General features: G+C 36.1%; 1 protein-coding gene across 2 annotated transcripts in view; it reads right to left on the bottom strand.

Moving 5' to 3' along the window:
- Positions 1 to 16,587, bottom strand: part of LRP2 (LDL receptor related protein 2) — a 109,718-nt gene that overhangs the window by 38,824 nt on the left and 54,307 nt on the right. Inside the window, exons 31-47 of one of the 2 annotated variants that reach the window (XM_033065246.1) lie at positions 15,706 to 15,883; positions 13,662 to 13,790; positions 12,189 to 12,355; positions 10,318 to 10,461; positions 9,269 to 9,378; positions 8,200 to 8,377; positions 7,672 to 7,885; positions 6,976 to 7,215; positions 6,654 to 6,842; positions 5,137 to 6,057; positions 4,451 to 4,616; positions 3,817 to 3,975; positions 2,606 to 2,895; positions 1,420 to 1,623; positions 1,133 to 1,162; positions 801 to 1,043; positions 67 to 192 (exon numbers count right to left, since the gene is read on the bottom strand). In XM_033065246.1, coding sequence (XP_032921137.1) covers positions 67 to 192; positions 801 to 1,043; positions 1,133 to 1,162; positions 1,420 to 1,623; positions 2,606 to 2,895; positions 3,817 to 3,975; positions 4,451 to 4,616; positions 5,137 to 6,057; positions 6,654 to 6,842; positions 6,976 to 7,215; positions 7,672 to 7,885; positions 8,200 to 8,377; positions 9,269 to 9,378; positions 10,318 to 10,461; positions 12,189 to 12,355; positions 13,662 to 13,790; positions 15,706 to 15,883 — 3,688 coding nt within the window. The remainder of the gene's footprint in view (positions 1 to 66; positions 193 to 800; positions 1,044 to 1,132; positions 1,163 to 1,419; positions 1,624 to 2,605; positions 2,896 to 3,816; positions 3,976 to 4,450; positions 4,617 to 5,136; positions 6,058 to 6,653; positions 6,843 to 6,975; positions 7,216 to 7,671; positions 7,886 to 8,199; positions 8,378 to 9,268; positions 9,379 to 10,317; positions 10,462 to 12,188; positions 12,356 to 13,661; positions 13,791 to 15,705; positions 15,884 to 16,587) is intronic. The other variant, XM_033065247.1, reaches the window with a different exon arrangement.

Below are 16,587 nucleotides of genomic sequence, written 5' to 3'. Positions count from 1 at the left end.
ATTAATAACAAAAGTACCAGGGAAGTAACAACTCTCTTAACTTAACACTTAACGCTCTTGACTTACCACAGTGAGTAGGACTCTCATCACTCATATCTCCACAGTCATTATCACCATCACACAGATACGTTCGAGGAATGCAAATATTTGTGCTTTGACATTTTGTAAAACCAGACTGGCACGTACGCTCCGCTTTAAGGAGGGAGGGGAAAATAAAAATGCTTTAGAGTTATTTCAAATACTGTTATGCTGTTATTTTCAAGACTTGCAAAAGTAGTCAGTATTGAACAGTTTACATCTTAAAGAAATCAAACATAACTGATAGTTTTTATAAGGCATATAATTTTAAACTGTGCCATTATGGAATCACAATATACACTCCTGATTATTAAATATAGTATAATAAATACGGCACGACACAAAGTAAAAAGCCATTGTCAAATTCCAGGCTAATCCTGCAAAAATATAAACCCTGAATCCAAGTTATCTGAAATAATCTTTTTGCAAACCATGGGATTACTCATGAGAATTAACACTACACACTGCATGAGCATTTTTTTGCTTCAAGGCAGTCTACTTAAAGCAACATTTAATATGTAATATCTTAGAGTGTTCCAGAACATGATTCAGCAATTCTATTTGCTTCAAATAACACTAAACAGTACCTGTAATGTAAATTTTAAAAACTTTTGTCCTTTTTGCTGATTTTGTTACATTTCTTCACATAAAACCACATTTCCCTCTTCCTTTGTCTAGAGAGTCAGACTCAAATGGGCACTAGGTGCTAAGGCTCAACTTACGACAATTCCTCTCATCTGATGTGCCATTATCATAGCAGTTGTTTACTCCATTGCAGACATACTGAAGGGATATACACCTTCCGTTATTGCAAGTGAATTCTGTGTGGGAGTCACAGGTTCGGAACAAGCAGCCAAGCTCATCACTGTTATCTCCGCAGTCATTGTAGTGATCGCAGCGGTAATGATAGGGTACGCATCGCCCATTGCCACAGGTGAAAGCTGTTGGCTGACAAGTATGGAAAGCTGCAGAAAATTTAAAAGAAAAAAAAATGTGGATAAAATATAATCTAAGTTCTCTGACAAAGTAACAAGTAAAATCACAATATTTTTACCTGCCAGGGCAAACACAGCTGCAAAACGGACTGCATGAAAAGTAAAATACATATTTGAATTAAAAAATTAGAAATTGGCTATACATGACAAAAATTCAATACTACAGTGCTTCTGGATTCTAAAGCAAACCACTAGTCAGTCATTCAGTTCTCAAATCTGTGAGCAAGCTAGGGATTGTTTCCAAACTACAGCCATAAGATCCGTGATCATAAAGACATCAAAGTAACGGACTACAGAACAGGCAAGACAGAGCATACTTTCTTAAGCAGTTATTTTAAATGCTTACCACACACACTTTCCAACTCATCACTGCCATCACCACAATCATTGTCATTGTCACATTTCCACCGCTCAGAGATACAGTGTCCATTAAGGCATGTGAAGAAACCAGTATCACACCTGGTACCATTATCCACGATACAGTGCTTGTTGTTATTGGCTAAATACCAGCGACCTTCAGAGGGGCACTGACATTCTGCACCAGCTGGACCTAAATTTATGTTTGACAGTTTAAAAAATAAAAATAGGACACAAAAAAAAAGGAAACAAATTTAACATTGATGTTTTATATAGGACTCCAGTGGAGTTTTCATAGTGGTAACACTGGAAAAGCGAAGAAATTTCCATAATTCCTATATGATCTATTTACTTAGACAGTAGTGTGGTGACTTAGCCAAACTTTTATCTCAGTTAAGCATATGCAAATGCATTAAAACCCACAAGAGTTATTTCAGAGTTCCTTAGAGGAACTGAGATCAAAATTTGGAATATCTTAGTACTTGCTTGCTGTCCAAATGCCTTTTTAGTGGCAGCAAGATGCATGTGATGCTTTCAAATATCACAGCTATACCTACTGAGACTTTATCCCTCAAAATCACAATTTCTTGCAATAGACAAACTGCTCTTCTCAAAATTAACGAGAAGTTTGAGTTGTCTTCATGCAAGATGGATCTTTAATGGTATTTAAGATGCTACAAATGAAAACAGGCACTGAATGACTTTTTCAAAGTCAAGGATCAAAACTTGCAAACATCTACAACACATGAAACAGCTCTGTAATACTTACGTAATAAGGAAATAGCAACCATAAATTTTTTAAATGTCTTGTAGGAAACATCTGATCAGTATACAATAAGAGTATATACTCTTAAGGTAAGCATATCCTGCAGCACTCAGTTTATGTCTCATCCAAGGAAAGTTTAAATTCAAGAAAACAATGCTTTGGTTTAAATTAGAGAAACCCATAATTTTTACTTGTGAGGATTCCCAGACACAATTCCTAGGTGTGTTTGGCGAAATACCATGATCTTAAATGGCAATAATTTTGATTATATTAATAAATAAAAGAGATATTAAAATTTTGTGAACATTAAGAAATATTTCAGCTGTCCCCATGGGACTAGAATTGTTATGGTCTAAATTCAAATACAGGCAACAGTAATAGCTTACAGTCATCAAGCATAACAGCTTACCTGGTGCACAGATGTGACTGCAGCCACCATTGAACTGGTTGCAAGGGTTCATACACTGCTGCTGCTTACTTTTTGCCCAGACATGAATATCCATTGGTCTTTGTGGAAGATTCATGATCATTACAATCTGATCCGAACCATCATACTTATTAGCTCTATAAATGCTTCGTGTGTTCCAGTCTGTCCAATATATGTGCTGATCAAACACTGTCATTGCAAATGGATGCAGAGCAGTGCTAACAATTACCTCACGATTTGTACCAGTGAGAGTGCATCTCTCAATCTTCTGCCTACAACAAAGAAATTATTACATCTTAAAAGAAAGAAGTCTTTTAACTTATGTATAAAACCATGTCCTAATTAGTCCAGCAACTGACATCCAGCATTTCAGTGGTGTTCACCCATATCTTAGGTGTTGCTATGCTGCCCCACCTCCAATAACTAGAGTTTTAAACAGAAAAGTGTATGTTTCATTTGACATCCTGAATTCCTCTTAAAATAGACATCCCATTACAAGTGTCTTGCCCTCCTGCATGCAGATAAATCCAAACAGCCACCTTCTTCCCAGAAGATTCCATAGAGACTGAGGCCATGGGATTTATTACATTACAGAGAACACTCTTCTGACACAACAAAATTGTCTGAAAAAGGAATTGTCTGCTGAAGGAATCAGAGGGCAAAGGTCTGATTGCTGCAATGGTTTCTCTGAGACCATGGGTCGATTTGAATGTTTAGAAAATGAAACCAATTTTAAAAACTTTCCTGCTGATGGAGGAAATTCTGTGGTATAAATTCAAGGGTAGAGCTCTGCCTGGTAGGCAACAGCAAGAATATCAGGTCAAATTCTACAGGTAACAGGCATTAACCATGTGCAATGAATACTTTTCAATCCCTGTACTGGGACTGTATTTGTTGAAGAAGACTCATATGAAAGTCCTGAATTGCATGTAAGACAAACAAACTGAGAGCAGGTACAAGTGCATAAAGCAGAGAACAAAATCCACAAAATTACTTCTTACTGCACAGTAGCTTCACATCTATATTAAAACTTAACACTGTATTGCTATTAAGTAGCTCCTAACATTCTATAATGTCAAGTACCAAATTCATCTGAAATACTGAAAATCAGCTAAGAAATTAGGAAAAAGAAATAATAGAGCTATTAAAATATCATCCAAATGTAAACCAACAAGTGTGTTACCAATACATACAGATTTGCATCAGCCCAGTACAGCTGCTGTTCTTCATAGTCCAGGGTAAGTCCATTTGGCCATACCAAGTTTGTGCTCACAATAGGTGTTCTGAAGTTTCCTCCAAGTGTGGCTCGTTCAATCTTTGCATTTGAACTCCAGTCAGTCCAGTACATATATCTGTCAATAACATAATTATTTTTTCATAAAACGAAACTCACAAACTGTGCTTTTAGTGATATTTTCACCCTGGTGTCCTTCACTGAAGTGTGCATTGCAAAACTACAGGAAAAGGTCTTCCTCTATTTCGGCTCACATTGACAGGGGAGTCTTCTAGAGGGATCACTGGGGTCCACTGCAGTGAACTTCAGAAAACTTTTTCCAGCTCCTATGTGAATCCAGTAAAGTCAGTTAATCTTTTTCTTATCTTTCTTAATTATAACACATCACAACTGGTAATGAAATTAAAAGCACAGTATCATACAGTAATGCCCCCATCCTCTCAGGAAATGTTTTGATACTGAAACAAGAATTCCTCTGAGGCATTCAAGGCATACAACAGAAAAAGGGTTAGGGTTATAGGAAGTGTCTGGCAGTCTTTGTCAAGGTCTAAATTGCAGTTTCACCTGCAGTCAAAGCAAAGAGGAACACATACCCTCTGCAGGGATCTAATACAACAGCTCTTGGCCTTGGCACTCGGGCAATCACTGTGCGGTTTGATCCATCCACAGCCATCGAGCTGATGGTCTGATTGAGGTAGTCACTGTAGTAAACTCTGTTGTTGATCCAGTCAAAGGCTATGCCATCTGGAGTCCCCAGGTCTTAGGCACATGCAAGCAAACACACACAAGCTCAGCACAATTTCTGAGATACTGCAGCACTCTTCATCTGTTATAATTTGGCTATACCAAAGACTTCTTTGAAATGCCTCTGGTGCCAGTGCAAATCTGTCCATTTAAAAACCTGGAGCAGTAATACTTGGAAATCAGGCAGGCCTGGGTATACTAATAGTGTCACAAAGACCTTTCTCTCACATAGATTAAAGTTCTGGTTGCTATTCTTCAATTAATTTATTCCATATAATTTTAATTTATTATGTATCATTTTATATACAGAATAATATCTGTCCAGTTTTACATTTACATTTAATTGGGATCAAGATGAAATAAGAATCTCAGAAAAGGAAAAAATGAGGAAGAAAGAAGAGCATTGTATTAGACATCTTAACTAAGTGGTCGACCTTGACCTTTAGCAGAAAAATACCTATTGAGCTACTGGTAGGTGCTGCAGGTCATTTTTTTAAATATCTGATTACTTTGTACAATATTTCAGTGCACTTACCAGATGCAACTACAGTTGGAGAGCCAATTCCGGAGTGAATACTAATGTAACTGATCCTTCCTGTTCCTGAAGGATAACTTTGTGTAAAATATATTCGGTTGTTTATGCTGTCAAAATCCAGGGCCACAGCAGTTCTTAACACATTGACTGTGCGGAAGGGAGGACTGTGGTTTTCAGGATCCAGGTGGATACTTCTGAGGGCATTCTCAAGGGCAAAAATCAGGTAATCATCTGTTGAAATGGAACATCTCTTGCCATCACTGCCTAGTGTTCCAAAGGCACAACCACATTTTGGTGTCTGAATGTCAGGGAGGGCGAAACAGAGGTGAGAACAACCTCCATTGTTGTCCAAACAAGGATTGTTGTTGACATCAAGGGGTGAACGTGACTGGAAATTACTGCTATAAATTGTAACATCCCTTAGCCAATTAATGTTATCTCTTATTACTGTGGGCTGATCAGTATTGCCTGGTTGCTTGCTGGCTTGGAAGACTTTTTTCAGGTTTCGATCCACCCAGATCATGGAATTGCCGAAGATAGTGATCCCATATGGAGTTGGATAGCGACTGCCATAACGTACAATTTCAACATCACCACCATCTGGCTGAATTCTTGCAATCATATCTAAGGAATCATCCACCCAGTAAACGTAGCCATTGCTGTGATCTATGGCCAACCCACGAGGTGTGACAATGCCCTCAGACACAAGAACTGTTCTGTTGGTGCAGTCAAGAAATGCACGCTCGATCTTTGGATTTTGCCCATAATCTGCCCAAAAGAGATATCTGTTTTTTGGGTCAACCACAATGTGTCTTGGCATGTCAATGGTAGTTTTCAGAAGCACACGGCGGTAAGTTGTGTTTAAACGCAAAACTTCTATAAAAGTCTCTGTCAGGAATGCATTTGTAAAATAAAGATTTCCTGTATACAAAAAACCAAACCAAGGCAAATCAGAAAATCAAAAGAGAAAGTTAATATTATCATCAATACCTGAGAAACACAAATTGCTAAAATACCAAACCAAAAAAGGAACAGCCATCATAAATATATTAGAAGTTGGAAGCATAAGGTATTTGCCTATAATCTGATAAATTAGAAAGACGACAGCCAAACTGACAGTAGTCAATTCATCTCTAAATCCTCATGGATTGCCATGGGTATCAGTAGTACATTTGCCTTTTAAAACACACTATGAAATCCATATTATGGTACAAGACTGTGTACAGGAACTAAATTAAGTGTTTACAGCAAATGAATTATCCTAAAACTCATAAACTCATCCCAACAAGCCTATCAATGAACTGAAGAGCTTTTGCAAAGCATATATACAGTACATAGATAGATACATGTGTGTGTATATATATATATTCACTTTTCTTTTAAAATCAGTTCATTAAACGACAAGTCAGAACCACGGTACTTCCATTCAAAACAGTTCCATTACAATCTACTTACATTAGCCTAAAAGTTTTATCATATGTAAAGAATAACATTCTCCTAAATTCAGCTGTGCTTACCTGCCACCCAGTCAATTGCAATGCCACGGATCCCATTTCGTCCTATTCCATTTGTAACAACATTTCTAAAATAAGAACCATCAGGTTTAATTTTACGTATTGCGTTCTGAGAAGAAACGGTGCTGCTGAAGTCACACCAGTAAATAAAGCCAGAAGGCATGTGAACATCCACATGAAGTGCATTTCGTCCTGAAATATTTTGAAAAGTATTAATTAATGATTTTTTATATGAACTAATTTATTTAAAATATGCGCTATGCTAGAAAGAAATGCCAAAATACTAGACATGACAAGATTTTTTCCTATTATAATATTCACATACCTCTTCCTGCCAGTGGAACCATGGCTTCAGAGTGATCTGATGTCTCTAAACTAAATCCTTTAATTGCAGAGAGCATAGAAACAACTACAAATGAACTGTATGGGGAACAGGTTCTGTTATCAGGATTTAGCTGAAAGCCAGTAGCACAGGCACAAGAGAATAATCCACTAGGCATTGGCAGGCAAAGCTGCTGGCAAACTCCAATATTATTACTGCAGCCATTTGAGGAACCAGCAGAGTCTGCAAAAGACATACATGGCAAAACAAAAATCTCAGCTGTATAATCACAAACACCCATGGATGTACACCCAAATTCATACACTTGTATAGTATTAACAATCAGCTGACAAAAATAAAGTTCTGAATCACAATACATGTTAGCACAGATATGTTAGCAATGAGTTTACTGGTCTCTTGTCATCTAAGATCAATGGGGCCGACAATCAGACAAAATAAATTTGAAGCTAAAGAAACAAAATTTCTTAGTCAACACTGCTTTAGTAAAACTACATGAGCCAATAGATGCCTTAATAGATGGTGGAGTATCTCTACTAAAACCAGACAGAATGTTTCTGACACTTTTCCTGAAAGCCAAGTCAAAGCATTTCCTTTGAAAGAGCAAACATTCTATCTCTAAGGAAAGTTCAAGTTTTAGCAAGTTGAATACCCTGAAACACCCCTCTAGCAAATACTCACTGTCTCTGTAATACACACGTAGACTCTTCAGTCTGGGGACGTTATCTCTCAGTACTACTTTGTTTGCACCGGTGGCCTTGTCAACTCGTTCAATTACTTCATAATCACGATCAGTATAGTACAGAAATGTGCCATACACAGCAACTCCCCAGGGATGAGAAAGATGAACCACCAGAGTCACACGATTTGTACCATCCACATTGCCTCTCTCAATCTAAGAAATCATTTTAAAGATTAAGATTACATTTTCTATATTAACAGTTCAGTGTTATATAACTAAAATGCAACATCTGATACTAAAATCTCTTCTGTGCATGAAATCTTTAGGTATAAGGTAGGAAGAAAAGGCAGGCAATGTATGACTTCTGATCTTATAGTTTTGATGGTATTTAATAATAACAGCTATCCATTTTTTGCTTGGTCTTGCAACTCCCATTTATAAGAGAAAGCTCTTGTAACTGAATCACTCATGCGAACCACAGATGCAGAGACAGGTACAGAAGCAATTATTTTTAAAATGTCTCCTACCATTCCTGTGCTTGTGACAGCCCAGTACAACTTTTGTTCCTTAATGTCAATGGTAATGAACTCTACATGGTCCAGGTTGCCAGTGAAGAGGGTTTGTATGCCTGAGCCATCCATGTTTGCACTGGCAATTTTTGCTGGGACTCCACTGTCAGTTCCCTGGTCTGTCCAGTACAACTTCCTGCAACAGACATTATCAGATTTGTTAGCAAAACTGGTAGGGGAAGTCAGTGGACCAGAGTCACTTGAGCATATGCTTAAAACCAATTCCTCTGTCAGTCAAATACTTCAGCACATGTTGAACAGAGCTCACATTGAATCTAACCACAATGAAAAAGAGCTTATTTGAGAAAAAGAAGAATGCTTGCCCTCTCAACAAAGAGAAACGCCTGCTTCTCATGAAAGAGAGGAATGCCTCTTAAATAATTTTTAGAAATTCATAATCTTGCATTTATCATCCCACAATACCAGCTGCAGGTAAATGCACTAGAGTATTATGACTATGACAAATAAGGAGGAGAAAAATAATTCTGTTTCAAAGATGGTTGCAATATTTCAGAGTGAGTTTGGTTTCAATTTTCAATTAAAACTACAGAGTAAGAAAAAATCTAGATGAAGCAGAAAAAAAGGCAAATTGTTCTTTTTGGGAGCAAGCAGCAAAATTATATTTAGTGCTATGCTTTTTGACATGTGCTTTTTTTCCCATGTAATATGTCTTTCTACTAGGTTCAAAGTCAGACATCACAAGATATTTTACAGAAAGACTTTGGAGTTCTCTTAATTCTGGATTCGCAGTTTTCAGGATTTTTTTCCACAGTCATAATATTCAGAGATTCTTTTTGATTAAAAAATGATACTATACAAGCATATTGTAAATTAAGGAGGATGAACTTCTATATATTAATTTAAGAAGCTATGCACTTATTTTTTACAGTTTAAAAAGAGTAAATAAATTATGCAGAAATACGAAACAAAACCATGTCAAATCCAGGATGAAATCTGAAAACCCTGAACAAGAAAAATACAGAGAATACACTCATGAGCAAATACTACAGCAGTTTTGGAAATTTACCCTCTTGCTGGATCAACTGCCAAACCAATCGGTGTGCCAGCTCCCAGAGAGGTGCCATCATTGGTAATCAGTGTTTTCCTGTACATTATGTCACCATGCAGCTTCAGGACCTATGCAAAATTGAATTTATCAGACCATGCAATATGGAATTTATGGTACATTTTCAAAGTACAGGAATGCAGCCTAAATCAACATGAGTTGAAACTGCAGAAGACTTTCTCAAACACCATGAAGAAAAAGCACATTGTTCTGTACTCTAACCATCTCCCTTCCCTAAAACACACTCCTTGAAGGAGCTGCTTGCAGCTCAGAACCCATCTATAATAACAAGGAAGGATCCTAGGTATAAAAATAGTTAATCTCTCCATTTCCATAATTTCTTCAAGGCCTGAATGGGTTGATAAAATTCTGATTTAGAAAGCATCCTGTTTCATTTGGTCAAATTAGTTGCCTTTTAATTTAATAGTAGGCATTTATATTTTGGAACAAGAACACTAATGACTGCTTTTATTCACAGTCATTTCTGTATTATATATTATTTACCCTCCATTTCCCTACTCTGAATGACAATTTTATCCTTCACATAACACAAGACTGCTTGTCTCCAGAAAGCTACATAAGATGTTATCAAAGCATTTGGGAATGGATCTTACTGCATTGAATGGCAGCATTCCTTTACTACCAGAGACATTGCTTTGGGATTATTGATTTGAAGTAAGGATGGTAACAATAGTAACTCTAGTCATCAGAGATGTTGTGTGTTAAACACTAGAAACCTAAGGAGTTGTAGGGAGAAAACAAAAAGAGAGATTTATACACAAATAAAGTTTGCAGAATAGATCTATGCACCAATAAAGTGTCCAGAATATACAGCTTTCAATCATTTTGATGATGTTCAAATTTAAGTTTCTGTTCAAGTTTGTAAAGTATTTTTCTACAGTTTGCACTTTAAAATAAACCTAAGTTTTTCACTCAATAAATATTTCGACCTATATAAATAGCAGTAAAAAATCTAAGATATTTTCCAATTGTTCCTCTTAAATAATTACCTCAATTGACTGTGTCCCTGGGTTACTGTAATACAGGTTTGCAGATATCCAGTCTAGTGCCAGACCAACAGGAGCACCAATAACAGCTGCTGGAGCAAAAACTGTCCTGTTGGTTCCGTCTGACCTCACTCTGTGAATTTCACCCTTGGAAAAAAAGAAATAACAAAAGTTAAAAAAAATGTTAAAAGCAGAAAACATTCTTCTACTCCAACAACACTAGCACTTTTTTTATACTGCAATCTTTCCTAACACTAGCACAGTTCAAGGAGGGAGAAGGCAGAAGCAGATATAAAGCAGAACCAGGAATAAAAAATGGAGCACAGAAACTAGAGAGTATCTTTTTTTTTTTCAGTATGATTTATGATTGACACATGTCTCAGCTCTGTTTGGGAGCAACAGAAGCCTGAGGCCTGGTGTCAGGGACACAGTTGGGGGGCACAGCCCAGAGGCACACACTTGTCAGGTTTTTTCAAGACCCACCTAAAGCAGAGCTAACACCTAACACTTTGCCTGCAAAGGCACCTGCCATTTCACTTGCCAGGATTTAACTTGCTGTTAATGGATGTATCAGCCCTTGACCTCCTATACTATTGTGTGTGTCAGCTGTGTCTGTTGGCTGACATCTGTCAAGAATACTTTTTCAGACTGCAAGGGAAGATGAAACAGATTCCCAAGTACTTAAGCAGTTTCTTGAGCAATGGTTTGCTTAAATAGGTCTATTTAAATACTTCATTGAACTAAACATTCTAACATTAAAAGAATAAATCATTGTGATTTCTTTATGAGTGGCATAGAACACACTTTGAAATTGGTTATTTTTAAAATTGCATTTACTTCGGAGTTGCAAAATGTAAAGAAAGCAGATTAGGGGGAAAAAGCAAAAATCTTGTGTGGATAAAACTTAATAAATTTGTGTGATTTGTTTCTGTTAAAACATAACTACAGAAATCTCCTTATCTACTATCATACTTCTCCAAGACCTAATTTCTGCTTTTCTTGACAAGAAGAGATACATTGCAGAATCAATGTGTTTCCTATGACATTTGTATTACAGATTGCCATAGATTTTTTTTCCTTTTGAAGTGCCCATCCACAAAATTATGGGGGTTTTTTCCTCTTTTTTTTTTTTGTGACAAATTAGCCTTATGGAGCACAAATAACTTCTTAGTTTGTGACCAGCAATAGAAGCAGATAGATAGATAGTCAAACAATTATAATTAAGTACTAAAAATATTTTAAATCTATATTTTAAAAATATATTTTAAATTCCTTTTTAAATCTATAAACCTTATATGTGCTACCTGAAAATTATTGTGACTTTGCACCATTTTCTACTTAAAGAAAAAGATGCCTCTCTATGATGTTACTTAATGAAGCGCTCAGAATAAATGCACGTATGTTCAATCTAATGTTAAGTGTCACTGTGTCCAATGCACTGCTCCTATGGAGAAGTGTACTGGCGGTGTTTGCAGAACTGACCCCTAAGTCAAGAGAGGAGAAAGAGCAGACTATTACACAGCAGGGCTGAGAGTGTGGGTCTGTCAGAGCTTTCCAGTATTTTTTGTTCATGTTTCTGAGCCAGAAAAAACATTAATCAGATGTTTCTGCTGACAAAAAAAAAAAAAAACAAACTACTTTACAAAAGAGATGAAGCTTCTTTAATTTTTCTAGGAAAACAACCAACCAAATATAAAAAGAAATTTTTAAAAACCACACCACAAGAACAAAAAAAACCCCGTCTATTTCATTCCTTTCCATGTATCAAAATTATTACCAGCAATGCTAGCATATTTCAGTCCAAATCACTTTTTAAAAATAGAATAAAAGAAATCTTAATTAAGTGCACATTTTTAACACAAACACTAACTTACTGGATTTTCAGCCCAATAAATCATCTGTTCAGAGTCATCAAAGTCAACATCAACACCATTTTGAACTCCTGCTACTGGAACCATAGCATCATTTGTCTTCTCCTCAGGGTTCAGAGAAATTCCATAAATTATATTATCTCTTACAGCAATAAGGAAAGGGTGTTCAACTGTGAAAACAAATAGTAATTCAGAGTTGCTTCTGGCCAAGAAAAAGGCATTTTAATATGGTTTCTCCCTCATATCCAAAAGTTCCCTGATGCTGAGAATGGCTCAGTATTACCAGTGATGTTTTGAAACACTTACATAGAGGTTTGTTTCCTCACTAGGAATGAGGTTATCAGTTACTGAAACTGCTGCAACATTTTAAGTTTCAGTACTGTGCAATCACAATGCAAATTCTGAGCAGAAGGAAGTAAGGCAGGATCACTCACTGCCAGACAAAAGAAGGATATTTGTGTAGCTGCTCTAACCTGCTTTTTCAAATCTCTGAGAAGGGGAACCAACCAGACAAAGCTCTGAGGATTCTGCAGGACCTGCCTATGATGGGTTCTAATGCCTATTAAGCAGGACCCACAAGTATGGAACAGTGTCACAGCAGCAACTGCTGATCATTGCTATTAAATACAGCTGCAGTACTGTTCACTTGTTTTATCCCTAAGGGAACAGATATACCCCTTATGGTATATTTACTTTTAGGTAAACTTGTACCCTTACGCTTAAATCTTATTAATAAAGGACAACTCGTCAGGTGATATGAGAAAATGCATGAGAGAGCTGCAGAGTGAATAAGTAACTGCATTTCTCATCTGCCAGGGACAAGGGGAAAAGAATCCCCTGAACAGAGATTCCTTTCTTCCTTGTGCTTTGGTCTTTGGAGAACAAATTCTAGCCTCTTCTTCCCATAGGCACAAGCTACCACTTAACAGGGAACTAGGCTAGCAGCAACCCATCTTCTCTTTCATAATAGATCAAAGACTTAGTTAGTTAGTTTGGTTTCGATTTTCTTTACTGGTTAATAAATTTATATACATTTTGCAATAAAAATTTTGACATGAGAAACCACAAAACACAGCATCGCTGCACTTCTCAAAAATTATTCTCCGTACTTCTCTCTGGTTGCTACAAGTATTTGCCAAATCTAACTTTCAGTTTCAAGTTTTATACCTATGCAAATCTATACAACCTGATTTTTCCTCATTCTTATAATGGAAAATAAAGCAAATGTACTGAGCTATAGAGATATAAAAACCTGTGTAGCTTCATCAGATTGGCATTAATATAACTTCCGCAATTCTTAAACCTAATACAAAAATTATAATCCATTATTAATACATATTAATGTATTGTTACAATGAATATGCACATGTACCATGTTAATACAGCATTTTAATATACAGAAGTATATTTGGCCTGGGAGAGGAATGAATTTGGCAATATCAGATCTTTTTTATCATCTCATTGTTACTGCCCTACCTCTCATGCAATTCCTGTTATCAGGGGAAAGAATCCATCCTGAAGGGCAAGCACAGGAAAAAAAAAGTGGTCCAGATGAAGAAAGTAAGCAGAGGTGGCTACAGGGGGATGATGCACAGGAATTAATACCTGAAAATAAGAAAGGAACTATTAGCAACTATAATAACATAAGCAACTAGAGAGAATATTCTGTCTCATTGCTAGTGACAATGTCAACCCAGAACTAAGACAGTCTTGCTATTTCTTTAAAATTAAAATTATGAAACTATTCCTAAGAACTACAAGCAACACAATATACTTGTAACAAGATACAATTTTCCATGAAAAACGAGTAGATTATCATACTGGTCTTTGCAATTTTCATAAAAAATCTTTCAAACTCCATTTCAAATTTTTCTTAACTGCATGGGGAAATCCGTGGGATTTGCAGTCCTTGATTGAAATGACCTTTCTAGATGGGGGTTTTAAATCATTTGGTGAAACTTCTTGGGGAAACTAAGAGAAACCAGTTGCAATATCTTGTTCAAAGAAAGTGGGAATTCAAAGCCAAATTTCTTAGATCACTTTGAAACTGTCAATCAAAAGTTGTAAAAAAAAAAACCATTGAAGGTCTCTCCGGACTGTTATTATTACTATACAGTAAAATTCAACCTAAATCACTTTCATAAACCTGCTGCTGAAGAGGATTTTTAAGAATGAGTAATCTTCATAAGAAAACAAAAATCAGATTTTGAGTACATCCTTAGCAATTGCAGCAGACCTTAATCTAAAAAGCTTGGAAGTTCCAGGAATTTACACAATTGTTACTGAAATAAAAACTAACAAGAACTGAAAAGAAATTAACATGACAATAAGATAATGACATAAACACAGAACTCAAACGGTAAGAAAATTTTTCATGCCATCAGTATAAAGAATCTAAACTCTAGTTAGTGTAAGACCTAATTATTTACAAACTAGGAGAGTGGATGACAGTTTTATTACTGCATCTGGAATTTTAATCAGCATGCAATTATTTCTTCATTTGTCAACATCAGTATGTTTTGCTATTCTGCAAGTGCTCTATTCCCTCCTTTTTTGCCTAGCCACATAAAGTACAATAGAATAATTCAGAATGAAAAATCATAAAATATACAAAATACAATGAAGAAAAAGAAAAAAATTATCCACGGGTAGAAAGTTTTTAAACCTTGGGTTGTAAAATAAAACCTCTTAAACCATAATTATGATGAATAAATTAATGCTATGCCCTGCTAAATGAACAATTTGCAGTGAGAATAGATGGCTTTAGTTCTGAACATGTCTGAGGAAGGTTTTGTTCCAAAACAAATCCAGCACTGACAGTACTAGTGCCTTACTTCCCTGGCATGGAAGTGTATTTCAAGGAAAAAAAAGAAAAAAAAATTAATATTTATTAGCTGGAACCACTCCATACACAAGAAATATAATTAAAGCTGAAAGATAGTACTCATATTGACACGCTTCCTAGTCTTCAAGTCATGCCATGAAATAAAAAAAATTCTGATATGAAAGATGTCTACCTAAACAAAATAATTTAGGTTTTTTACAATCTTTCAGCTGCAAGAAACCACCTGCACAAGATCTCCAAGAGACTATTTAATGCAATGAAGGGGTTTATTTATCATTATTGTTTCATTGACTAAAATAAAATAGAAGTACTTTCAGAGAAGGTTGATGACAGTAATCTTTTAAAAAACAATTATTACTGCATGAGAAATTGAATCTAGTATGCCACAGAGATAACTTTTTTTTATATTAAAATGCTTCCCAAAAATGCTTCAATTCTCTTGTAAAAACATTCAGAACAAAGTGCAAGAAAATGGCACCTACTACATCCTTATTATTCTTTTTGACCAGTCATCCTGAAACGCTGCCTAACACCAGACTGAACAGTTGCAAGTCAATAGTATTTGCTTGTTTTAACTCAACCCATTTGCTGAAAACACTGATTCTTGGTGTTCCAATGCATGACACTACCGCATGCTTATTTCTGCCATGACCAAAGTGGCTTTGATGAACTTACCATTAGGCTGCTTTACAGGATGGACTGCCACAAGACCCAAAGGCTGGTGAATGTTATAAATCATAACTGTCTGGTTGCCTCCATGCCACTTATTGGCCCGAATTACTCGATTAGTATAGCGGTCACTCCAGTACACAAAATCTTCAAAGACAGTTAGATCATGTGGATGCTGCAATATCTAAAAAGGCAAGGTTGTTCACCAATTTACTTCTGGAGATTTGCAGAGGTGAGCATAATTTTAAAATAAATAAATAATGAAGCAATTGTGTCTCAAATGACATTTTTCAGAAAAAAATGAAATATAATCTATTGTCTAAAATAATTCATGAATAATGATAAATATATTTTTTAAAAAAACTAGAATGCTCTATAGACCCCATGAAACGAAGAGAATGAGAGATTAACAAAGCAGTCTAACTGCTTTGAGCAGAACTCACAGATAAAGAGCCAGCTGTAGATTTTCAAGAGAACAAGAGGAAATGTCTAGTGAGTATTACGGACCTGTCAAGAACCTGCATCCCTGATAAGCTCCCCTAAAATTTACCAGAGGATCAAAGAAGGTGGCTTATCTAGATTTCAGATAACCAGGAGTGGAAAGATTGCCTTGGCTCCTATTTCACACTAATTGTCTCTCCAGTCAAAAGTGAAAGCCTCAAGAGTCAATTACTGAAAACATTCACATAATTATTGATACCAGTTTCTGTGTACCAGCTGAGCATCTGCTATTGTGATGGTACAAGGACAGTGCTACCAACTGGCAGCAGCACTTCACTGGGAGATAGACTGCAAGACGGATGCACACAGCAAGTAGTAGCACAAAACCCTTCACTGTTGTCAAGAGTAGTAGTAGTAATCAGACACAAAACACCAGGAAAAGTTTCT

This window comes from Catharus ustulatus, chromosome 7 (genome assembly GCF_009819885.2).
Source record: "Catharus ustulatus isolate bCatUst1 chromosome 7, bCatUst1.pri.v2, whole genome shotgun sequence".
In the NCBI taxonomy this organism is placed as follows: domain Eukaryota; kingdom Metazoa; phylum Chordata; class Aves; order Passeriformes; family Turdidae; genus Catharus; species Catharus ustulatus.
Note: the sequence above shows the minus strand (reverse complement) of the source record. Positions and strands in the feature narration are given on the sequence as shown.